Source organism: Uranotaenia lowii, chromosome 3 (assembly GCF_029784155.1).
Source record: "Uranotaenia lowii strain MFRU-FL chromosome 3, ASM2978415v1, whole genome shotgun sequence".
NCBI classification, from domain to species: Eukaryota; Metazoa; Arthropoda; class Insecta; order Diptera; family Culicidae; genus Uranotaenia; species Uranotaenia lowii.
The window spans coordinates 343,483,486-343,509,226 of NC_073693.1; the positions used below are offsets into that span (position 1 = coordinate 343,483,486).

At 38.0% G+C, this 25,741-nt stretch overlaps 1 protein-coding gene across 6 annotated transcripts in view; it reads left to right on the plus strand.

Annotated features, from left to right (window-relative positions):
* Nucleotides 1-22,140, plus strand: part of LOC129750774 (phosphorylase b kinase gamma catalytic chain, skeletal muscle/heart isoform-like) — a 52,974-nt gene extending 30,834 nt beyond the window's left edge. The window contains exons 7-11 of one of the 6 annotated variants that reach the window (XM_055745809.1): nt 5,273-5,370; nt 10,297-10,380; nt 11,022-11,036; nt 12,852-13,010; nt 20,719-22,140. In XM_055745809.1, the coding sequence (XP_055601784.1) occupies nt 5,273-5,370; nt 10,297-10,380; nt 11,022-11,036; nt 12,852-13,010; nt 20,719-20,853 (491 nt within the window). In that variant the 3' untranslated portion in view covers nt 20,854-22,140. The other 5 variants (XM_055745814.1, XM_055745815.1, XM_055745810.1 and 2 more) reach the window with 5 other exon arrangements.
* Nucleotides 22,141-25,741: the final 3,601 nt, after the last annotated feature.

Genomic DNA, 25,741 nt, shown 5'->3' on the forward strand with positions numbered 1-25,741 from the left:
GAAGCCGCTAACTATTTCTAGAACAAGCGATGTTGGAATCCCATCAGGCCTAGATCCTTTCGAGGGATCAAGAGAATTTAGCACTTTTAGAACTTCTTGTTCACTGAAAACGGGTTGCGGTAGACTGATGTCATAGCTAGTAAGTGTATCAAAGTACACATTGTTACAATCAGGAGTGACTGGGCTATACACGCTGCTAAAAAAAAACCGGCAAACAAGTCAGCTGACTCTTTGATGCTTTCCGATGTGCGCCCTTGAAGCGTCACAGACGATGGGATACAGTTAGTAAGGCGGCGGCCTTTGATGTATTTCCAGAATGTCGAAGGATCTTGTTTCACGTTGCGTTCGATGTTAGAAATGTATTGGTTGAAATCAGCGTTGCGAAGAGTCGAATATTCAATCTCTAGCCTTGAGAGCATTGACTTGTTTTGGTCCGTTCGGTCTCGAAGGTAGCGTTTACGGGCTTTGCGAACTAAGTTCCGGCTTCTCCGTAACTCAGAATTCCACTAAGGGAGCTTGTAAGGCTGGTGTCGGTGTAGTCGTTTAGGCGGCGTGTGAATGCCTGAGACGTCCCAGAGATGATCATAGAAGGTTGATACAGCAACATCGATGTTCAGATATCCGAAAAGTATTTGCCAGTGTGTGTCCAGTAACATTTTCATAACACGGTCGGTATCACAATGCATAAAATCTAGATTTAGTCTATGCGGGCTAACGGGATCCGTAAGCTCGTCAGAAAAATAGTCGAGCAGTTAAACAGTAGGATGATGATGTCGGTCGGTATTTAAATTACCTTTGGAGGGTGTAAAATAACTGCTGAATCAGGTTTATTAACAAACAGAAGGTATAGAATTCTACCATTGGCGTTCGCAAGTGAACACATCTGAGACAACCCGCAGGCAATCGTCGATTCGATGACAGCAAGCTCCTGCTCGGTGGAGGCGTTCACTGGTAAAAATCCATCTGCATCCTCGTCGAGCAAAGCAGTAGCAAATTCAGTAAGTTGTAATCCTCAGCTACGACGATTATATCATTACTACTAACCATATTCATCAGGAAATCGAGAACAGACATGTGAGCCGCGTACATGACAGTTTCGCTGTTTGGCCTAAAATAGGCACAGCGGAAATAGACATTCCGATTCCGATTTTCACAACAACTTACTCTAAGCGATCACAGCCTTTTTTTTAGTTGGCAACCACAGGTGGTAAATCCCGGTTTACGGATTGTTTTTCAAGGCACGGCGAGCCACCGCGTCCCCCCAGTTTGCTACTGGGTCCATGAGAACAATGGGAAAACTCATGATATACTCCGTGTATACCCCCTACTCCGTAAACTCCACCTGGGGCCGCAGACCTGGTTCCCACCTCGAACTGCTTAGTACACTATGCTTCAATAGCGGGAGGTCTATTCGCGCTAATGCGCTCCAAGGCAATACTCATTAACGAGACCACTTTCAGCAAAACCTCTCATCCTTACGACTCGTCGCCTGAACTCTCCTCTAACGACTTGAGAACCGACATCTCCTCGCAATGACTCGAGATTCCTACACAAACCTCTCCTCTTCGCGACTTGAGGCCTGATCTCTCCTCTAACGACTCGAGATCCGACCCCTCCTCGCATCGACTCGAGGTTTACCTCTCCTCTGCACGATTCAAGGTCTGATCTCTCCTCTAACGACTTGAAATCTGACCTGTCCTCGTAATGACTCGAGGTGACCACTTGTACCCCTCCTCTTGTTGATAAGGGTCCTGATCCCTCCTCTCACGACTCGAAACCCGACCCCTTATCATAAAGACTCGAGGTTGACCACACAAACCTCTCCGCCTGAAGGTTTGAGGCCTGACCTCTCCTCTAACGACTCGAGGCCCGACCTCTTATCTTCAGGGTTCGAGGCTTGCCACCTTGCCCGTCGTGTGCCTGATCGAGAACAGCTTATCCTAGACTCGCGCCTGTCACGGCACACGCGCGGGACTTAACGCTACGACTCGGATGATTCCCGACGAAGACGTCATCCTACTCCGACTCGAATGGCTCACCCGGCGTCGAAAGCCACTCTACCCGTGGGTATTCCCCGAACGTGGAATAACCCTTTCCCAACGATTTCCACTGGGAAGAAGGTCAAGTCTCATCTCCGCAGCTTCTGTCGTTGAGAATCGCCCTACTCGGTTACTCCCCGAAGGTGGAGCATTCTACGCACGAACGCGGCGCACCCACGGCATCCGCTACGCAGAAGATGTTGTCTTATCTTTGTAGCTTCAAACCGTGGGGTCGGACGCACTCTACTCGACAGCCCCCCGTCGATGGAGTCTGTCTACTCCGACCGTTGTCCGGTCTTCTTTATCCACCTTGGCTGGATTTTTGGCCCGCGGATTTTCCTGCCCGTTGTGTGCCAGATCGAGAGCAGCTTGTCCTGGACTCGCGCCTGTCACGGCACACGTTCGGGACTTGGAACGCTACGACTCGGCGATCACAACCTAGTTTTGCCACCGAGGCTACGTCTATACCATGTCTAACATGTCTATTAACACACCTCCTCCACGTCATAAATGGCTTGTATTAGCATTTCTATCACTACGGTAGATCTTAAAGTTAGAGGCTAGTTCACTGTTGCCGATGACGTTCTTTAGCCAAGTCTCTGTTATCTTGATGACATCATAGTCACATGAAGACAGTGCTAAAAAAACTCATTAGTTTTGGTACGCATACCACCGGCGTTCTGGTAGTACATCATTAGCTGGGCGTTTGAGTTCATTGGGGCGGAATGAGCGAGAACTGATGTAGAAGGAGCAGCAGTGGCGGGTTGAGTTTCTAGATACGGTTGATTATCGAAATTGGTCGCCTCGCTCAAATAGGAGTCGCGAAAGGTGTCATTTGATTCGGTTTGAATTCCAAACGGGGCTGCTTCGGGTTGGTAAAAAAACGTTCGGAGGTATTCTCTACAAACTGGCGAAAACGAATTCCAGCGGGCCAGATCTCTGATGACAAAGCTTTCTCTTTCAGGTCGAGAGAAATTCAAACTTTGTAAGGAACAAATGACATGGTGCTAACTTCTCTGCCCAGGGGAACCAATTTTTGAGTTGGACTTCATCGGTACCTTATTCTGAACGCACAAACTGCAGAATGTTTTCTTCAGGCGCATTTGTAGCAATACCCGAAAGATAGGGCCAGAATGAGAGAGGTGCCGTAGTTTTGAATCGTGATTTCGTTAGGCCTCGGAGTTTAACATCTGGTTCGTCGCTCTCGAGTCTACATACCAGTCGATTTTTGATCGAGCATCAGTTTTACCAAAACTATGCAAATTACAGCCCAGAAAAAACTAGCGAAGCTTCAAAGACTAGCAACGCTAGCTATAACTGGCGCAAAGCGAAGCACACCGAATGAGACTCTAAATGCACTACTAAATATTCTGCCTCTACATCAATTCATTGAGTTAGAAGCGGAACGTAGTGCCTTGAGACTCTCCAAACACAAAACGTTCTATGAAGAAGATCTTACAGGACACCTCAAAATCCTAAAGAAATTTAAACTAAACTCACTTATTGTGAAAAATGATGACTGGATGGAGCCCATTTTTAACCTAGACATACCAAACAATTTAACTATCAATGATAGGGATGTGTGGGAATCAGGTGGACATGCGGTTCCTCCCAGATCGATCCTATTCTTCACTGATGGGTAAAAAATGGATAATAAAACTGGGGCAGGGGTCTTCGGACCTAGACTCAGGATCTCAATTCCTATGGGAAACTTACCAACAGTATTCCAAGCTGAAATTCAAGCAATTCTAGAATGCACTTTAGACTGTTTGAAAAGGGGATACAGGTACACAAGTATCTGCATATTCTTTGATAGCCAGGCTGCTCTTCAAGCACTAAGTACGTTCACATGTTACTCCAAACTAGTTTGGGGGTGTATAGTTGCACTAAGAAACCTGGCCATAAGGAACAGAGTATCTTTATTCTGGGTACTGCGGGTACTGCCACTGCGGTATCCAAGGGAACGAAGAAGCAGACCAACTAGCTAGGGAAGGATCTCAGGGACTGTTGATTGGACCTGAACCTTTCTGCGGAGTATCGAGAAGTGCCTTGACTATGGAGCTCAAGAACTGGGAAAGCACCACTATTGTTTCCAACTGGAAAACAGCAGAGGGAGCAACTCAGGCAATAAGATTCATTGAACCTAGCGCACGACTCTCCAAAAACATGTTGAACTTAAGTAAGCACGAGTTAAGTACTTACACAGGTTGACCGGACATTGTCCAACAAAACAGCATCTCAAAAGGATAAATATAATTCAAAACGATGACTGTCGGTTCTGAGGGTTCGAAAAAGAAACTGCAGAGCATCTTCTATGCAACTGCTGCGCCCTCCTAAATAGGAGAGAGCGAGTACTTGGGGCAAAGTTAATAAGCGCACAAGACATATGGTTGCATATCAGCCCTAAGCAGGTTATATCATACATGTTTGATATCATACCCGATTGGGATAAAATGCTTAGTCAGCAATCAACTGTCACTCCAATCAATAGTGCAGGTGAACCTGAAAGCATATAGTAACGCGGGGTAAATACCACAATAGATCAACTACTGGTCGCAGGGGGCTCTCCCCTACAAGAAAAAAAAATCAGTTTTGTGCATTGAGCATAAGCTTCTAAACTCAAGACTTATTCTTTTGATTTTTGAGCCTGCTATCATGTTATTCGGAATGTTAAAAATGCAATAATTACGTTATCCTGACCAGCTCTGCTTTACTTACATAGCAATCACTTGGGTACCAAAATCTAAGTTTGTTAAGGTTATGCTGAAGTAACAATCACCCAGAAAACTGTGCTTTTGACGAAGAACATTTAGAATCATCTATCAAAAAACCAATTTAAAGTCAAATTCACGAAGGTCATTCATAAATTAATTGAACAACAGTGAACTCAAGTGACATCCTTGGGGAACTCCACAAGAAAAATAAATTTAAAGTTCTATACATGTATGTAACTCTGTCTGCCGAGTGCAATCTGCCTCAAAGCTATGACTCTAGCCTTTGAATCAACTATGTTATGGGTTCCATTTGATCCAGTTTATCAATCAGAAAGTTCAAACTTGAATGCTTCAGCAAAATTCACATCCACTTACATCTTTTTCACGAGACAATTACTGTCACACACATATGTGAAATATGTCTTAAATGTGTTTTTTTTTCTTGAAAATATTTGAGAATGCTAAAATATAATATTTAAGTAAAAATACTAATCTCCTTTTTCTTCCTTTCATCCACAGAGGACCCGAAGGATCTGATCCGCAAGTGTTTGGTGGTGGATCCGTCCAAGCGCATCACCGTGACCGAGGCCTTGAAGCACCCGTTCTTCAATACAGTAGTAAGTAGTAGCGTTGGCGTGGCCAGGGAGGAAGCGTTCTTAAACGGCGCCTTCAACCCATCCCAAGCATCGCCACAATCATCGCCATCATATTCGAGCATCTTTGCTCCGCGGTTGATGCCCGCAAAGTTTGCAACAACAACAACAACTAGAACCTTGACAGTTCGTTCGCTTCCAATGCAAAAACAACAGAAACCACAGCAACAATCACAGCAACTACACCAAGAGCAACTTCAGCGGAAGCAACAACAAGAACGACGTCTTCGTCGTCGTTCTCAACAGTTGCATCTTCAGTTGCGAAAATCAAAAAATTTGCACCCTCAACTTATAGCTAGGTTGATCCGATTGGCACACTGTAGTAGTTTGGTGCCGAATAAGCATCGAGAAAAAAAGTTAACTGATCATCGATTGCAGAGAACGCAACAAGCACTGCTGATAGATGCATTTCTATTTCCTCACTAGATAGCACCCTTAACAGTAGAACGCATAGTTTAGTAGTCGAACTCAGTATTATCTAAATTTTTTTTAATTGGTCAAAGACTCTTCTAGAAACAAACTCTTCAAACAGCTTTCCACTTTACTGTACAAATAAACAAAGACACACCCACCCGGCAAAAATTCAGCCGACACATATGTGGGGCTTCAGTGAGTGCGCTTTTCAAGTTCACCCCTCTCGTTCGTTTCAGTTGTATGATTCTGTTTTTTTTTGTTAATTGTTTCCCCCCTCTTATATTTAAGTATTGCTCCAAAACAACAACGAAAACAGTTAACCTCAAACATTCGTTTGACCGTTTGAAGAGTTTTGTTTAGGGTTTTTTTTTTCTGGGTAGCTTCTTTTTATCCTTGCTTTATAGATTGCTTTTCGGAATCGTTTAGATTTAGTTTCCACTGATTTCATCACCATCCAAAATCTTCTGTAGAATAGCAAAAAAAAATGCATCACTTTTTATACGGTGAAAGAGAGAAATGTTTGCAGGAATTCGGTTTTAACTGGACCATTTTAAAAATAACTGTAACCTGTATAATAGAGATGAAAAATTTATAAATTGTATGTTTTTAGAGTTTTGGAATAATCGGATCCAAATATGAATATTGCAGACACTCTTGCTGACTTCGAAACGAGAAAAAAATATTAAATTGATTACCTGACATTTAGAGTTACGATTTGTAGACAATCATCAAAGAATAAAAATAATGACTTCATAAATAACATTTGTTCGTCACAATAGACGTCTGCTCAAGTCATGTGACGATGTGACAAATATTGGCGTTGGTTTAAAAATAGTCCCGCATCGCATTTATTCGGTGTGTATCATCCTGATGGGGGTGACAATTTTTTCTAAGAAGGAAAAGAATACTTAAACAGACGATTATTTTTGCTATCGTGAAACGCACCTACCTGAATTGACCTCAAGTTTTTTTTTCAATTTATCTTATAGCACAAACAAAAACAAAGCAAACCAAGCAAAAATTTAGTTAGTAGTTAGTAAATAAGATATGAAAATAATTTGATCATAATTGCCAATTTGATAATAACAAAATAAATCAAATAAAAAAAAACTTGTTAAAATGAAGAAAATAAAAATGTTCGAAATAATCCGAAAATTTGAACAATAAATTAAATAAAACAATAACCTAATTGAAGCAAATAAAAAAAAAAAATTAATAAAAACAAAACATTTTTAAGAATCGAAATTTACATAAGACAAAATCAATGCATAAGATTCAAAAATATTGAAAACGTTCATATTTCTGGACAAGGTTTGTCTTTTAAACCGGCAGTTCGTTTTTTTTTTCTAATGTTTCGAAATTCATGAAAAAAAAAACAAAAATAATAACAAGTTAAAATCGAAAAAAAACTAACTAAAGAATACATACCTATTAAGTACAATGTAAAATGAATAAATCTTAAAATAAATTAAGAACAAGTTACAAAAAAAATTAAAATATTAAACCGTAAGAAAAAAAAATATTCAAAAAAATAAAAAATAAATTTTAAAATTACATTAAAAAAAGTAAAAGAAAATATAATAAAAAAAAATATAATTAAGTAAATAAAAAAACTAAGTAAAGAAAAAAAAATAATTAAGTAAATAAAAAAACTAAGTAAAGAAAAAAAATAAAAAAGTAAGTAAGGGAAAAATGTAAATAAAAATTAAAAAAGTAACTAAAAGTAAAGAAGAAAATTCAATTAACGAAAAAAATAGGAAATGAAGAAAAACTAAAGGAAAATATATTAAATAAAGCACCACAATTGTAAATAAAGTAAAAAATTCTACAAACATAAAAAATATATCAACGAAAAAAGGGAATGAATAAAGCAAACTAGCAAATAAAGAAAATAAAACAAAACTAAAGAAAAAATAATAATAAAAAGAAAAATAATTTAAAAAAAAATAATAAAAAAAACAAAAATAATAATAAAACAAAAATAATAAAAAATAAAAATAAAAAAAAAAAAAAAATAAATAATCAAACCAAAAAAAAATTTCAAAAAAAAACAAATAGAATAAATAAAAAAGTAAATAAAAAATTATTTAAAACTATTAAAAAAAAGAAATAAAAAAAGGAAATTTAACAAAATTTTCAAAACTTGGTAAAAAAAATAAAAAGAAAGAAATAAGAAAAATAAGAAATAAAAAAAATTTAGAAAAATAAAAAATAAAAAAAATTAAAAATAGAAGAAATTAAAAAAATTATACAAATAAACTTTATAAAAGTTAAATTAAAAACATAAAAATGAAAATTGAGTAAAAAAATAATTCAAAAAATTAAAGTAAATAAAATAAAATAAAATATTTTTTTTAAAAATAAAAAATAAAAGATATAAAAAATCTTAATAGAAAAAAATAAAATTTCAAAATAAAAATAAAATTTGAAAATAAAATTTAAAAATAAAAATAAAATTTAAAAATAAAAATAAAATTTTAAAATTAAAATAAAATATAAAAATAAAAATAAAATTTAAAAAAAAATTAAATTTAAAAATAAAAAAAAATTTAAAAAAAAAAAAAATTTAAAAATAAAAATAAAATTTAAAAATAAAAATAAAATTAAAAAAAATAATATTAAAAAAAAAATAAATAAATAAAATTTAAAAAAAAATAAAATTAAAAATTAAAAAAAAATTAAAAATAGAAAAAAATTTAAAAATATAAAAAAAATAAAAAAAATAAACTAAGAAAAACAAAAAGAAAAATAAAAAGAAATAAAAAAAAATAAAAAATAAAAAAAATAAAAAAAATAAAAAAAATAAAAAACATAAAATAAAAAAAAATAAAATAAAAAAAAGTAAAATAAAAAAAATTAAATAAAAAAAAACAAAAAAAATAAAAAAAATTAAATAAAAAAAAACCAAAAAAATATAAAAAATTATATAAAAAAATAAATAAATTAAATAAAATAAAAAAAATTAAATAAAAAAAAATAAAATAAAAATAAAAATAAAACTAAAATAAAAAACAATAAAATAAAAAAATTATAAAAAAAAATCAAAAAAAAAATGAATTAAAAAAATTAAATAAAAAAAAAACATAAAAAAACGAAAGGAAAAAAAATTAAAAAGGAAAAAAAATATTAAATAAATAAAAAAAATTAAAAAAAATAAAAAATAAATAAAAAAAATAAAAAAAATAAAATAAAATAAATAGAAATTGAAAAAAAATTGAAAAAAAATTGAAAAAATTAAAAAAATAATTTAAAATAAAATAAAACCAAAAAAAGGTTAAAAAAGAAAAAAAAATAAAAAAGAAGAAAAAATAAAAAAGGAAAAAGTAAATAAAAAAAAATTTAAAAAAATTTAAAAAATAAAAAAAAAAAAAAAATTAAAAAAAATTAAAATTAATATAAATATAAAAAAAAGACAAAAAAGAGCAAAATCAAAAAAATATAAATTTAAAAAGAAATTTATTAATTTTTTTTTAAATAGAAAAACACCTTTAAAAATAAGAATGAAATGAAAAAAAAAACTTAAAAAAAATATGAAAATTTGAAAAAATTAAAAAACTTAAAAAAAAATTGAAAAATTATTAAATTTAAAAAGCATAAAAAGTATTAGGAAGCATTAAAAAAATAAATGAAAAAAAAGAAAAATTAAAAAAAAATAAAAGAAAGACAAAAAAAATAAAAAATAGAAATAAAAAAAACACAAATATTTCAAAACCAAACATTAAAAAATATATTTGAAAGTAAAACAGACATAAATTGACAAAGAAACATAAAAATTATAATTAAATTATAGCAAGAATGAAATAAAGAAAAAAATATAGAAAAAAAAGTTAAGGAACAGATTATGGGAAACCAAATTTTCTCCTAACATTCAGAAAATGTTAAAGCAGAATTTTAAATTCATTGAATATATTTTTAAGCTTTTTTTCTTTTCCGAAACATTTCAATTCTCCAATTGTTTTTTTTCGTGTCCAAATGTCGAAAACAACTGCGACAAACTGCTGCAAACATTGTCATCTCTCTCTCTCCATTAAAATAGATTACCTTCTATTACTTCCATCATATTAACTGTTTAAATTTCTTTAATTTTTATTTTCAAATCGTTTTACTCTGCACACCTCATCGTTTGTAAAAACCAAATCAAAAAACCCAAATTACAAACATCATCAATTCAACGTGCACGGTGCTGGAAAACCTATATTCGATACTAAAAACCAAAACCAAAAACAATGTTATTATTACTCCAACTACTACTACTCCAATCTCTACCCGGAAATCTGGAAACCTGGCTTTGCCCCACCGATTGGTTGTGTTAATCATCTCTACTCTCAACACCCACACCAATGTATTCGGACTCTGCTTTATCGGGATGGAACCAAATGAAAAAAAAAACGAACACAACTCTGATACAATTGTGTTTCGTTCGGGCCGCATCAAAAACACCAATCAAAATTACGTACCGCTTCTGCTGTGATCCAGCTTTTCGAGCAAAATATCGGCGTGCTGAAACGCAGCCTATCGGTCAAATCGAGACGTTTCAGTCACATTGCCACCCTGGCACTGGTAACGTTTTTTTAATCCATTTTTTAAGCCCATCCTCCTTATTTTTTCTGTTTGTTATTCCGTTTGCCCGTTTATGTTTTGTTTCCGTTTATCATTTGTTTATGTTTGCAACCTTTTCTGGTCTAACTAAGAAAATAAACTCTTGTAAAGTCCCTGTTCTGTTTTTAAGACATCAAATTATGTTTTTTTTTCGCGTAACAAATTTTGTTCCAAGTAGTATTGTCTGTTCATTAGGAATAACTAACGTTGTTCCAAATAATTCTGTTTTTGTTTTTTCTCTCCAAAGTATATACAATATAGTATTAGAAACGATATTTTTATCGTTTTCGGTGCGTATAAATCCCGATGCAAAGCTCTTCCCTTAGGGAAGTTTTGTGTTTAGGCTAACCGACTAAAGAAAAACCTTCGCTTATAACACTCTCTAAAGTAGTTGAGAACAGAATTTGTTTTGTATTTCGCCAACCAGCAGCGGCTTCGGCTACGTTAACTGATCAAAACTTTCTATTTTTTCTCTCCCATTTTTTATCGTGCCATCCCGAAACGAAACGAAACAAATGAAAATATTAAAAAAAAACTGCCCACACTCACACAACCAAACTTTGGCCCAAACAAAACCTTCTGGAATTTCGAAACTGGCGCAGAACGTGACGGATAAAGTACGAGCCTTGAGCATTTTTCACGACCGTAACACTCAGCAGTGCTACTTTTCTTTGCTTGGAATGCCCCATTTTAACGTAGTGGCCGCACACATATTCGCTTGCTAAATAATAGTAGAACAATTCATGCTATTTGACCCTGTCGGAATGACCCGAATAAAAAGGTTATGGCACGCACACTTACCCACTAATTGGCTTTTAGGAATCCTTTCGATTAACGTCCGTTTGGCGCTTCTCGTGTAAAGTACCGGATAATTTGTAGACTCTTTCTCGAGCGTTGAGTAGTCTCTTGTTTCTGCCCTAACATTTTTTTTGTTCTGTTTACTCGGGGTTGTGGGATCAAAACATCTTCACACACACATTCGAATTGTGCCGTCATCAAATTGTTTACTGTACTAACTCTAAACTCATACACACGAAGCCATTGGTAAAACTTCATCTGTGATTGTGAGACATCTAGCGACCGGGGGATCGCTCACGAGTGCTGTGCTGTCCCAAAAACAATAAACAAACTGTAACGTTTGTGCGTGTTTGTGCTTGTGACGAACGATTTCTGTTGCATTAGACCAAATTACAAAAAAAAATAAACTAGACTATATCTCTGTGTGTTCGTTCGATTTGTAGAACAAAAACTAGCACCCACATACAAGCTTTTGTTCGTGATGCATTGATTCTTGAACGAAAGCTTGAATCGAAACAATAGAATCGATGCATTGCGAGAAATAGAGATTTGTCCGGGAAATAAGAGCATTTTTGCAATCGAAAATTCGAATTAAACTAGTTTCAGGTTCGAATAATCATGCTGAAGTATTTTCGTTTCTAGCTGTAATCAGTTGAGAACACAGTTTACTAATAGTTCATAACGTTGTTTATTGTTTCTCGAAATCCGACAGATGTTTTTGGACAGCGTCGTTTGCATTCCTGTTTGTATTTCGGTAATTCAAATATTTCGTTACTAGACCTCAACCCAATCCATTTTATAGCCAAAATTCCATTGTTTCTAACTCTGTGAAGAACAATGTTTGTTATACTTCAACATGATTTGTTCTTTTTAAATGAAAAAAAAACCTGAGCTAATTTTTCAAAACTTTTTACAGCGCTCCAGTGATAGGTACACTTCTACTAGTAACACGGTTTGTTTGTTTTGTTTTCCTTCTCGAGTGGCTTTGAATGTCTTCCATTAAAAAAAACTAGAAAATATAAACAGTGTTGCACTAACACAGCAGCAATTCCAGTAATGGCTTTTAATTCATGCATTTTTATAAAAAAGCAATCATCATTTCCGAGCAACTGTTTAGGCGCATTAATTCCAACAGTTTGTAAATCAAAATAAAACAAAAATAATAGACAGCCACAACACCGCACTCTCGCTCTCTTTCTCTCAGAGATTGTGCGCGCGAAATGTTCCTCTCTCTTGATACATACTCAATTTTTCTCTCTCGTTCCATTCGCAGGGAGCAAAACAAACAAACTACTATTCCGATAATACCAATAACAAACACCATTTGTGCTCTTGTTTCCCGAATCTCTTAGCTTGTTACCTTCATGTAAATCTAGCCAAACCTTGCTGAGTAAGAGAGCAAACTCATTTGATCAATATTAACGGATTGCTTTTCTTTTCTCTCTCTCTTCCTCCCGAATATTTCATCCTTTCCTTTCTACCTTTTCTACAATTTTCTCCATCATTCCTTTTTGCAATTGATTTTCCCTTTTTTGTATTGTTTTCCAAACTCATTATCAACTCTCTCCAATCCTTCCCTATCATCCCGTGTCATCTTTCTCTCTTTCTCGTACTACTCTGTTCTCATTTTACAGTTACGTAAACAAAGTCAGTTTAACGCTAGAAAAAAGTTTCAATTCGCTATATTGTGTGTTAGAGCAATGGTTAGAATAAAGAGGCTACGGTACACGCCGGAACCGCTGCGGGCCGAAGACGCCCTCCGGGATCCCTACCGCATCAAGGTGCTGCGAAAGGTGAGTTGGAAATTGTCTTGTTTTTGCTTATTTGTTGATATTTAATTATTATTTTTATGAAGAGATTATCCACCGTAATTTATGTTGGTTACTTTAATAAATCGGCCTTAGCGGTGAAAAGTGATGTCCTTTTTAGTAGGGACATCTAAAGATTATGAAATTTTAATATAGATGGATAGAAGGTTAGATGAAATGAAAGATGGTGAAAATGGGCGGGTAGAATTTATCATATATCAAATGTTTGTTCCTCACGGGCCTCACCGCTAAGGCCGATAAATTAAAGTAACAAACTTTAATTTTTATTCCATGAAGTTCCATTTTCACATATCTATAAATCTTTCTTGAGTTTTGTTGATGGGAGCAAGATCAGGAGTACGCGATTTTTTATACAGTTCTTGCTCACAACGAGTTGACTCGTGGCTTCGATAAATGTTGAATGATATTCGTGGTTAATGTTTATAACACAAACAGTAGAGTACAGCAGTAAAGACCCCTTAATAACAGCATTTACCTGAAACCAGAAAGATTATACGACAAAAATACGCTTTGTCGTAAACGAAAATTTATAAGCAGTCACTAGGAAATCAAGGTTCCCTAAAGTCATCGATAAATGAGGTCATCGAGGTGCTTAAAGGTCCAATAACTGCTACCTTCTAATGCTCTCAAACTCCATACTTATAGAAGTAATCGGAGCCCAAAAAAAAAAAAGAAAAAGTTTGAGAACGTACCACATAAGTACAAACGGATGCCATTTGGTATGAAAATAACCCCTGGAATGTTCTAGAGAATGATTGACATGGCCATGATTGGAGTTTTAGAGGTTCAGTTTATGCTTGTCGAGAATAACTATTCTAGAGTATCAAGTTTTATTCATAAAGTATTGTCTTAATATGCATCTTAAGGATATTTAAACAGATTTAGTATTCGGGACTTGGAACGCTACGACTCGGAACTCGGAACAGATTTAGTATACAAGCACTTCATGGGTACATGGGTCCATGGGTACAATTGGACGACTCTAGATATTATGTACCCCTACGCCATAAAGTCCACATAATTCCCATAATGGCCATAATTCCCATTCACTAAACCAACTAAGGCTAAACCCGTGATAGGAGACCAAGTCCGCGCTTCTGCGCTCATCGGCTTACTCCGTTTCAAGTCAAACTCTAACATATATACCCTTTCTCTTATTATGATTCAAGACTAAAGACCTCTTCTCTGACGACTTGAGGTTCGGCCTTTATTCGTAACTCGAGGTTCGCTCGGTTACCACAACTATCGTGTGCGCCGCCTCAATTTGAGTCCACTATTTGAGAGCAGAGATCTCTCCTCTAAAGACTTGAGGTCTTGGCTCCGCTTGTTTTGGCTCGAGGGCCTCTCTCCTTTGTCCGGCAAAGACGTCATCCTAAACCGACTCGAGTGACTCAACCACCGACGACGTGAAGTAATCTACCCGAGAGTACTCCGCGGCGTAAACACTCTTCCCCCCGCGAGTTCGGCTGCGGAGAAGGTATTTTCTTATATCCGCATCGTAAAAAGCGTCGTGAGGAGTGCGTTCTACTTAGATACTTCGCGGGAGTGTAGGTATCCCACACTACGTCCGCGAAGTACCTATTATAGCTCGGAAAACGCCGAAGGCAAAGTTATATCTTTGTATGCTTTACTCCTAGGTAACCAACTGAGACTAAAACCCAGTATAGCAGAAATGAGTGCGTGTTGGAATAAAACGAAAAGTCACAAAGAATTAGTGTCAGAGGAAAGAGTAATCCCAAATCCAGACCTACAGAATCTTCCAGCTCCAAAAGAATTTGTGGAGGGCCGGTCCGAAATAATAATTATAGTTAAAGTTGTCAAAAGTGAGCCAAAATGTACGACTACAGCGGACGCGGCTTCGTGGCTTGTGAGCCTCCTTGTCAAGGCAAATTTGGTGCTAAAAAAGGGCGCACAATCCAAAACACGGTTCAACCCAGTGAGGGTATAGGGCAAAAAATGTCGTTTATCTAAATTTCAACCACAGTTCAATTAAAGTTGAAAATTGCGATAGTGTTAGACTGTACTGACTTCGATATGGGTACCTAACAGAAAGGCTAGTGACAAAAAAAAAACAAAGACTGTGTAGTAGCTAAAGTTATCGAGATCTTCTTCTGTGGCTTCTAAGCACCACCAAAGCGGCGAAGTTTTGTACTATGATAGTTTAGAACGTCGAAAAGCTCACGGGTAGGAGCCCTATAGTATTGCTGGGGAAGACAACGCGCTATTAACCAACCCCAGAGACTTATAATATATAGGTAACACCACGTGACGGTCATGGATCGTCGAGGCGGCTTTTGTAGTTTATTGTTTATTTATTACCAATTAACGGAACACATATTGGTCCAAATGATTACTTAAATTAATATAAAAGGAGTATTAAGTCTGATTACAGGGTTCTCAATACACTGAAAACTGTACTTCGGAAAACATCTCTCGAAACGTCGAAGTCGAAGTGCTCAGGAAAACGGTTGAATGTGTTCAAAACACCGATGATAACGCTTTTAGCTCCATAATTGTTCAATCGAATGGGAACATACCATCGAAGATCATGGTTTTTAAGTCCACGGGGTCGCACACTTAGAGGAACAGCTTTCAGGAGCGTGGGGCAGCCGATTCGCCATGTCAAGAGATCGGCGACGAAAGAAGCTCGTGCGGCGTTCCTGCGGGCTTGAAGAGTGTCCAATGTCCATGTCTATGAGACGACATCGATGTTCATAGCTTGGCAAGTGAAACGGGTCTAGCCAAGACAGGTGTCGAAGGGTGAATCGCAAGAAGCGCTACTGTATAGGCTCGATCCGTTCGGCTCCTTTCTGATACTAGGAACACCAAATAGCTGATGCATATTCAAGAATAGAGCGAACAATACTGCAACGCAAACTTTTCAGGCAGTACACATTCCTTGAAGTCCTCGGACATTAGAAATAAGAATCTAAGACTTCTCGAGGCTTTGTTGACAACGTAGTTTATGTGTGTCCTGAATTCCAGCTTCCAGTCTAAAATTACGCCCAGATAATTGATGTGTTCTACGCGTGCGAATGGTTCATCTCTGATGAAGTACTCAACGGAAAAAGGCTGCCGCCTTCTTGAAAAACTTATGACTGCGCATTTACTGCGCTTCGATGGCAGGTAGGAAATCAATACCATCCGTTGATGTTGTAAAATCTATTTGCCTTCTTAAGTAGTTCTGTCGTGAACCAAGGAGTCCGTATATTCTCTTCAGTAGAGCTGGTATCAGATAAGTCGAGCTCAGATTTCTAGTCGATGGCAACCATGCACAGAGAGACAGACAGACAGATATGGAGTGTAAAAAAGTAGCTGAGTTTTTTTCACGGGCAACATCTCTCGTGCGATCAGGAGGCAGATACAGTGCGCAGGCATATAACTTACGGTCACCAAGATCAACTTGGGTCAATACAAGTTCCAGATCGCTCCAGAAAATTTTCGGTGAGAAAGGCTGAGAGATCCGACTTAACGGCATTAACCATTTGCCACCAGTGGTCTTCTTGCTATTACGTGGACTGCGATCGCAACGACACACTACATAGTCAGGGCCAAATATCTGACTCGAAAGAGTACGGTCGCTCAGCCATGTTTCTATGAAAGCGACGACGTCGTAACCGCAACATAAGCTTGCTAGCATATAGTCTGCTAAACACGAGTTCATACCACGATTTCCGATGCAAAGCTAAATCCCCGAACACTGGAAAAAATAGTACCATCAGGCGGAGGAAATCGGTCGGGAAACTCAGACGAACTCAAGGTCGGAATGACGGAAGACGCTGGCGGGAAACAGCGCGACTGAGTCGAAGGGTGAAGAGATCTCCGATAGACCTGATACGTTGCGCCCCGGTGCTGAAGGCCAAGTACAAGTTGCTACATTTTCAAGACCCGGAAAAGAGCGTGCCGAAGAGCTAGTGAGCGTAACACGTTGATAGGCTTGCAGTGCACTGGAAAGGGAGAGTCCATCACGAGGAAGAAGGCCAACTTAAAATGGATACTTGACTGTAGTGTCAGGCTGGAGAACCCCGTCGCCAAAATCAAACTCAGGGTCGGGACGACTGATGATGCGACGGGAATTAGTGCGGCTGAGTCGATGTGCTCAGGGGTCTCCGGAACGCCTTGGTCGGTGAAGAACCCGTGAAGAAGCTGTACTACGATCGTACTCGTAGGCAGCAGCAGGGCGATTTAGGTTAGAGCATGCCATGTCTGAACAGCTAGAAACCGGGGCTTAACGAATGATTAAGGAGTAAGAGAGTTCTTCAAGAATCGCGATCGTTTTGTAGTTAGGTATCGTGTGTGTGTATATAGCCTCTGCAAGACAATACACATGGGCCAAAACGTCTTTATCGAAGTGTTGAAGTGGGAGAGGAGCATGGACATTAATGGACAACCTTCCGATGGAAAACTAGACGAGAGTACTCGCACGAGCTTGAGATGCGGTGATGTCAAAGAGGGCCAACACACTAGGCCACCCATTTATTATAGACAAAGAAAGAAACAATTCTTCGTGCCAGCTGCTCTAATGCACAGACTCTATCAGTAGGGAATCATAGGCAGATAGCTCTTCACAACAAAATGCACATTTCAGGAAAGACTGACAGGATGCAAAAGACTGCCCTAATCAGGACGTTTATTGGATAGTTCTGGGCAAACAAAAAGCGTGCACGCACCACCTGAAATGTGCCCAGTTAAGCTGCGAAAGATTACTAATAAGCTGTTTCCTCAGCACAGTGTTACCAGTTGGTCTTCAGTTTTATAAGCTTGGGGTACGAAGCCAGGGTGAGCGTATAGCGATGAACAAATTTGACAACATCGGAAAGCCTTTTCGTCTGAAGGAAGCTCGCAACCTGGATGGCATTCCGAACGTTGAAGTGAAGGCAACGATTCTGGAGTGTTGTAACCATGGAAAAGTTTCTAACCAAGATTGTCAAGATTCGTCGCGTGAATGTCCACGAAGTGCTGGTGATTAAGTGTAGAGTGGAGCGGACCTGCCCTTGAACTCCGAAAGAAAACCTCGTACGGAGCCAACCAACATAAACGCCCGAAGCCTCAACAGATGGCAGTACCTGATAGGCTTCTGAGGTCAGGGTTTCCATATAGCCGCAGACAATGGATGCTGAGCTGCTGATGTGATACCGGAAAAAAGGAATTAACGGGGCATGAAATCTTAAACAATAGTCATTCTTCGTTGCAACTCTGAGCGAATTCTACGGCAAGTTAAGCGCCAAAGGCTAAGTTCCAAAGGCTAAGTTCCTATTTAAAAACCCATTGTACCTTCAATGGTCTAAGCTCGAGATAGCGAAAAGCCAATAATTGTACACAGAAGAAGTTTTCCAGGTAACCCAAGGCTCTCAATGCCATCAAAGTACCCGATCCAACGCCATGTCGCCATTCTTTCCCTCTATCGCCAGGACCCCGTAATTAAAGCTTTAAAGTCCGGTAAGAGTACCTGAAACAGCTTTCCTAAGCGTCAATCCTATCTTCGAAATCCCATCTTCCCGTTTAGAGCTGCGGAAGTGTGAGCGTCTCTTACCATACATTGAGGCTGTCCGATACGGCAGGCGGCGACCTAATCTTCGGCGTCGTGTGGCAACGACAATGCGTTGCAAGCTACGGAGACATACAAATCCACCAAACCCGCTTTCGATATGCAGCACGACGAGTTGCTGTAACTCCGATACATCGTAACGAGAAGGTGCGCGCAGGGCGCAAGGATCGGGAAGCAGACGACTGAGGTAGGAGGTATTTACTACTATCTGGAAAGAAGTATCAATCTATCGGCATCACAATTAAGGGGAATAAAGTGAGCGAGCAAAGCTCAAATCCTCAATTGCTTATAGATTCCTCGAAGCTTTTGAATTCGAAAAGCTGACCCTGAGGCAAACATTGGGGGAGTCTTAACAGTGCTGAGTAATGACTCAACCAAAGGTTACAGTGTCCTAAAATGTTCCAGTCGTCACAGCAAAATCTACGCGACAGAAGAAGTATTCCAGATACATGCATGAGGCAGTAGGTCCTTTTCGGGTAAACCTTCAGGAGATCCGTCAGTATACCGGCCAGTGATGCCAGCTATCACTATAAATCAGGGGTCGGGAAACTTTTTGAATCATTACCCCAAAACATTTTTATTTAAGTTGATATTACCCCATGACGAAGAGCAAAAAAGCGAAATCGAAATTTTTTCAACATCTTCATATTATGCACCAACAAATTCATGAAATTGTAAAATGAAAATATACACTTTTCACTCACAAAATATTCACTGTTACCCCCAAGAATTTCACTTTTACCCCATTTGGGGTAATTTACCCCGGTTCCCCGACCGCTGCTATAGATCTATTACCTCAGGAAAGGAGATCGCTTTAGTACCGTGTTGCTACCCTGAATGGGTAGAACACCTTCAACAGTGTGTTTGAGTGATGAGAATCCCGTCATATTTCTACAGACTAGTGGAACTTTCTTTCCACTACCACGAGCTACAGTATATGACCATCTGCAATAAGGGTCGAAGATTTTAGTGATCCCAGCAGGTTTTCTGCAAGATCCGGTCCTGTGAAACATCACGCATTACTGTGCCTTACTGTGGTTGAGCCTACCGATGACAGGCAAACCTGTAAAATCCTGTAAATTCAGTAATGCGTCTAATTTCTGGAAGTTTGTCAAATCTTGACGTCATTCCAACAGCTTCCCATCGCGAGTTACATTTGATGGTCATCCCTCTGAAACTGCTGCCGAATCCGCGAACCTGTTCCCAGAATTCTTCAAGAGAATCCACTCTTCACAATCACAGCCTGCCTTTAATGAGTACTTTGCAGCATTGCCCAGCTCTGACGTCATTTTACCTCATCCAATTTACACCCAACATGAAATTTTGTCTGCCTTAAAAGCCTTTAATACGTCAAAAGGACCCGGTCCAGATGGTATTCCTCCGTATCTCATACTGAAAATGGCGGCTTCGCTCGCCGAGCCATTACGGATAGTTTTCAATCTATCGGTTACTGATGGTGTTTTTCGTTTGGAAAATGGGTGCTGTAGTGCTGTAACTCCTATTCACAAATTAGGATATTTACTTCCACGGTTGAAGCTAAACCATATGACCTCCACACAGTGTGGGTCTTGAAGGATATATTCCACTGCCCCTGGTTTAGAGAGTCTTACGGCGTCTTCGGTTGAGGTTCCCGAATCAGTTTGGGTGTCGTAATCGTCGGAAAATAACCGAGTCGTAGCTTAAACGCTTTTGCCGATGGAGCCCAAGTTTAATGAATATAGAAGAAGAGACGGGGAAGAAGTATACTCGGGTATACCATGAGTCGTTCCGTGAACCCCTAGTAGCAAACTTGTAAGTGGTTTGGAGCAGAATTCATAAAGAATATTTTCCACTTGATTGACTAATTGGAAAGATTTTCAGGGGAGCTACAAATGTATGTATTATAGAGTTGGCCAAGCAGGGATCTGCCATATAGATTTGTAAGACATGTAGACAATTGTACGCTACTGGCTGTTCTTCGCATGATCTACGAATGTCTATAAGTTTTTATAATCCTCTAAAAAGTAAAGATTTAAGCCACTGATTAGATGTGCTTGAGATGTGTGAAAATGGAACAATTTCGCTAAAAACTTTTCGTTTAATGTAATCTTGCACTAACGCTTTCTTCTCCAAACTCTCCTCCAGGTCATCGACGGTTGCGCATTCCGCGTCTACGGCCACTGGGTCAAGAAGGGCGAGGGCCAGAATCGGGCCGCCCTGTTCGAGAACACACCCCGCTGCGAGGTCTACAACATGTACATCAACAGTTTGAACCGATAAAATGAAGACGACTAGTATATCGGAAAAGGTAGCATCACCATCACCAGCGCTTTTGGAAGTCGAAAGTAATCGGAAGCAAACAGTTGTGGAAGCCGGCCGAACCGTTCAGTACGATAAGCCGGGTATCTTATAGTTTTGATTATTTTTTTCGTGTTTTTTTCTGGTCAGTCTAGCCCTGAAACGGTGGCTGATTCAAATTTTTCGAAACGGATTTGAATGAGGATTGTTGGATGGAACCCGTTCGATAAACTATGATTGAAGAACGAGGTCTTTCCAAAATTCGGTATGACTGAGATGTGATTTGTGAAAATTCTGAATGTGAAAAGAGTTATTCGACGAAATGCAGGAAAAATTGGGAGTGGTTCGGTCGAAAGCAAAAATAATGAAGCTGAGCTTATCATTCTTGATCCACTATTTAGCACGTAACAGTTGAATAGTTTCGATAAGAAATTCAAGTTAAATGTACATGTTTTATATGTTTTGTATGCTAATAATAATTTATTTCGCTACCATATAGCTTTCTTCTCTCTTTTATCCACAATCTACTGTCTGACGCTAGTGTGCTAGCGAGCTAGCATCTTCATATCAGTCCTGTGACATCTGTTTCCCAAAGCAATTGAAAAAAAAATCTGTTAAAAAACATTCGTATCGCTAGTTTTGCGTAGCAGCAAATCAATTTCGATAACGATTTCTTCTCTTATCTTTAGCTGAATTGTCGTCGTTTTTCCAACAATGGTAACCAAAATTTCCTCTCTTGTCTAACTAGCTGTAAGAACTGCGTTCAAATATCAGTAACGAGCCTAAGGGCGGACAGATAACATTAAGAAATAAGTTTAGGAATATAAATAAATAATAGACATACAATAAACATCCGTTTACTAGCCAAACAATTTTATTATTTTTTCGGATATATACTATATGTTTCAGTTGATAAAAGAAAATAGGAACATTAAGAAATCTATGAACTATATTAAAAAAAAAAGAAACTCAGAAAACTATTAGGCTAAAGAGAATCGTCGCGTGCTATGAACACTGAACCGTGTGGTTAAAATATTTATGATCAAGATAAAGCAGGTGAGGTTATTGAATTTGCAAAAAGTTGAACTAATTACACCACAATCAATGTTGAAAGAGAAAAACACACAGATTTCCTGTAGGCAAAGTGAAATGATACATTGAGAAGCTAGCAAAACATAACTATAGAGATTATTGACAAAAAAAAAATGATCCTACATTGACACCCATCTACCTGGAGCTATATAGGGAAAAAATGCTTGCAATAAAACACAGTCACTTTAATTGTGCGTTTTTTAAATACCATGAATAAGAAAGAAATAACCTTGATTTCACCTTAGACTTTTTTAAGCGGAAGTCAAATGCAAAAAAAAAGTTGTAGCTTGATTATTAGACTGCTCCAAATTTGTATGGGAAATTTCAAGCTTGTGAAATGTTATGCGTTGCAGGCCTTATTTGATCCTGTAGGCCTAGTACACAGTCTCATGCCAAATTCGGGCCCGATCGGATCACGGGAAGGGGCCGCTTAAGCCTAAAGGAAGGAACATGAAAATCCAGTTTTTCATGAACAACTTTGGTCCCCTTCGGCCGATTTCTTTCGAAAACGGTTTTTCTTAAAGCCTAAACTATGACAAATATTTCATCCCAAAATTGCATTTCAATTTGACTTATGATAAAAAAGTTATTAGCTTTCAAGAATGGGGTAACTTAATTCAGGGTGATATTCATCACTATTAATGAACATTAATGCTTCGAACATTTTGAAGCAGCATTAACAGTGTTGAATGTCACCCTGAAGTAAATTACCCCATTTTTGAAGTCTTATAACTTTTTTATCATACGTTGAATTGAAATGCAGTCTTCGGATGAAATATTTGTCATAGTTTTAGAAAAAAATCGTCTTTGAAAGAAATCGGCCGAAGGGGACCAAAGTTATTTATGAAATACTGGATTTTCATGTTCCTCCGGAACAAAATCTCTCAAAATCCCATACAAACTTTAGGCTCGTTGAGCGACCCCTTCCCGTGATCCGATCTGGCCCAAATTTGGCATAAGACCTTGTATTAGGCCTAGGCACTCTATTGATTATGCGAGAATAGTTCTAAAACTGAAGATCACTGAGGTGGCTTGGTCATCTGGTGAATCTGGTATCTATGATTTTTTTTCTGACGCCGACACCGTGGCTTAGAGGATAGCGATTATGTCTTCTAAGCCAGAGGGCATGAGATCGCTTCTCGATCACGGCATAAATAGTACTCTTTCTGTTGGTGGTTTCAGCATTTATAAGATTCTAGCCATTATCCTTTAACGATGTACACGCTTCAGTGTTGAATAGAATTTAGATCTCTTCAGACAAACACGAAGTTTCACCGAGATCCTGTATGTGTGTGTTCGATACAGTTCCTTGCGAACGCTATACCAGCTATTGGGCTTGGGCCTGCTAAAAAGAATAAAGCTTGCTCTTTACTCTTACACAAATTTCCATAAGTATGACAGCTAATCGGAGTGAAATTGGAGTGAAGGCTATTGCTTTCTCTGTTTAACACCTGAGAAATCGTATACCGGGATTGCGAGCGCGCCCATCGCCCATACTGTCCGTTCATATAGCTGAAAATACGAATCGTTAAGTTACATAGTTTGGCCCAGGATGCGAAAGGTTGTGTGTTGTTCTTGGGGCCTGTTCACGAAAAAGTTTAGTGATAAACGGCCTGGCCCTCCCTGTTGAACAGTCACACATAAACTGTTTGGTACTGCTTGGAACGGGAAAAGTTTTTAATTAAAATGAAGAATTGGTTGAAATTGATGGTATGTGTAAATGTGACATTTACGTCCTTCTAGCATGTATTCGAAGTGACGGACTCAGAGATACATTGCAGTTAATTCTCGATCGTCTAACGCTGTTGGTATTGATCAGATCTCGAGAAAAATCCCAAAGACTGACAGAGTTCGTAAGCTATTTGGTGCAGAACTGAACCTGCTGCTAAATCAGATGCATCTACTCAAAGGAACAACTTTGATGATGAACAAGAGGTGTTTGAGGATGAAGGATGAGCAAGTAGTGTTACTTGCGAAAGCTGTTATTTACAGTGGCCAATAGCTTGCCTGCCTTCATCCCCCCATCCTAGTTCTGATTTATCGTTACGCTTGTTGCAAGAAACCATCGAAAGCAATGGAGCTTGCATTTCTGGCAGCTGGTATAAATCTTCGATAGAAATTTAACATTACAGGGCAACTTTTGAGCTCTTGGACTGTGTGCGACAATTGGAGCTTTGGGAGAGCTTCTACTCGTTCGGGCAATGGTCGAAATCCTTCGGGGGAAAGTAAGTGACCGAGATAAACGATATCGGTAAGACCGAATTCGCATTTCGCTACTTTGATCGTGAGCTTATGTTGCTTCAGTCGTAAGAACAATCCTCGTTAGTGTTGGTGGTGTTCGGTAGGTGAGGATGAAGCAATGAACAATAAGTCATCTATGTAAGGGAACACGAAAGTTGAAACCGCGTACTAGGTACATCATCAGACGTTGGAAGGTTTGGGCAGCATTTCGTAATCCGAAAGTCATAAAACCTAATTCAAATAACCCGAAAGGAGTAGGGATATAAGTTTTGAGGACATCTCTGGGGTTTATGGGTACTTGATGGAAAGCTTTTTGTAAATAGACCTTAGAAAATATTATTTTTCCTTGTAGATATGCTGTAAAATCTTGTAGATACGGCAACGGCAACGGGTATCCATCAGGAACTATCTAAGCGTGCAAAGCAAGTTAATCCCCACAGAGTCATGAAAATCTATCGGCTTTTTCACCATGTGCAGCGGACTCGACCAGTTGCTGTTGGATGGACGGCAAATTCCGAGTTTCATCAACAACTCGAAATCGGTACGGGCTGCTGCTTATTTGTCGGGTGGCAATCGTCTTGAACGACTCATCGGCACCTGTGTCGATAAAAACATTCATGTTGGTAGTAGGATTCTAAATTTGAAGCTGAAAGATTGCAGATGCGTCAGTTTGTTGTCTCGTAACCGACACAGTATCAGCCAAGTTGTTTCATTTACGGGACGAAGTTTATGATGTCGTGAAATGGAAGTTTCAAGGTGCTCGGGCTAGCATGGACCACCAACCGTTAGTGTTTCACGAGACGAGAAGTCGTAGAAGTCCTAGCAGAAAAAGCTCTAAGGCATGGGTGCCCAGCATTTCCAATATGCGGGCCAAATTTAAAAAAAGAGATCATCGAGCATCGAGCATATATTCATCTAAATAATTTATTTTTGTTACTTGCATATTTTCACAAATTTTTCTCCATTTGAAAAATATAAGAAATATTACGCAATAGGAAATGAATTATCCCTCCCAACTTATGTATGCACGTCAATCTTTTCAAGGGATTTAAAACCTCCTCGGTTTATTTATTTCAGAATCGTCCTCAAATTGCGTGACTACAATGGTAATTTGGTAAGTCAATTTTATGATCTCCAAATTTAAAAAATGACTACTCATTTTCCAACATGTTCATGTTCACCGTTCTCCATAAGAAAATTTGACAGAAAAAAAACGCAGAATGGGATTGTTGAAAAATGAAAAAAACGTTTACAAGCTTTTGACATTCAAAAGAATAATATTTTCAACGAACATTAGTTAAATCATAAATAATATTGATTTTTCAAAGTATGGACCGCAATCTCAACTCTTTTAAATTTTTCCAGTATATCGATTTGATAAATGTATTGGGAAGGCCATCTATAATTAGAAATGATTCCAACTGGATTATTTTATAATCATTGCACCTTTTTAAATTATAAATTTTTCTACAAAAAGTCGTTCTTCTGAGAGATTTGTCAGTTCCAGTTTGACAGTTGAATTATACTACCGTACTAT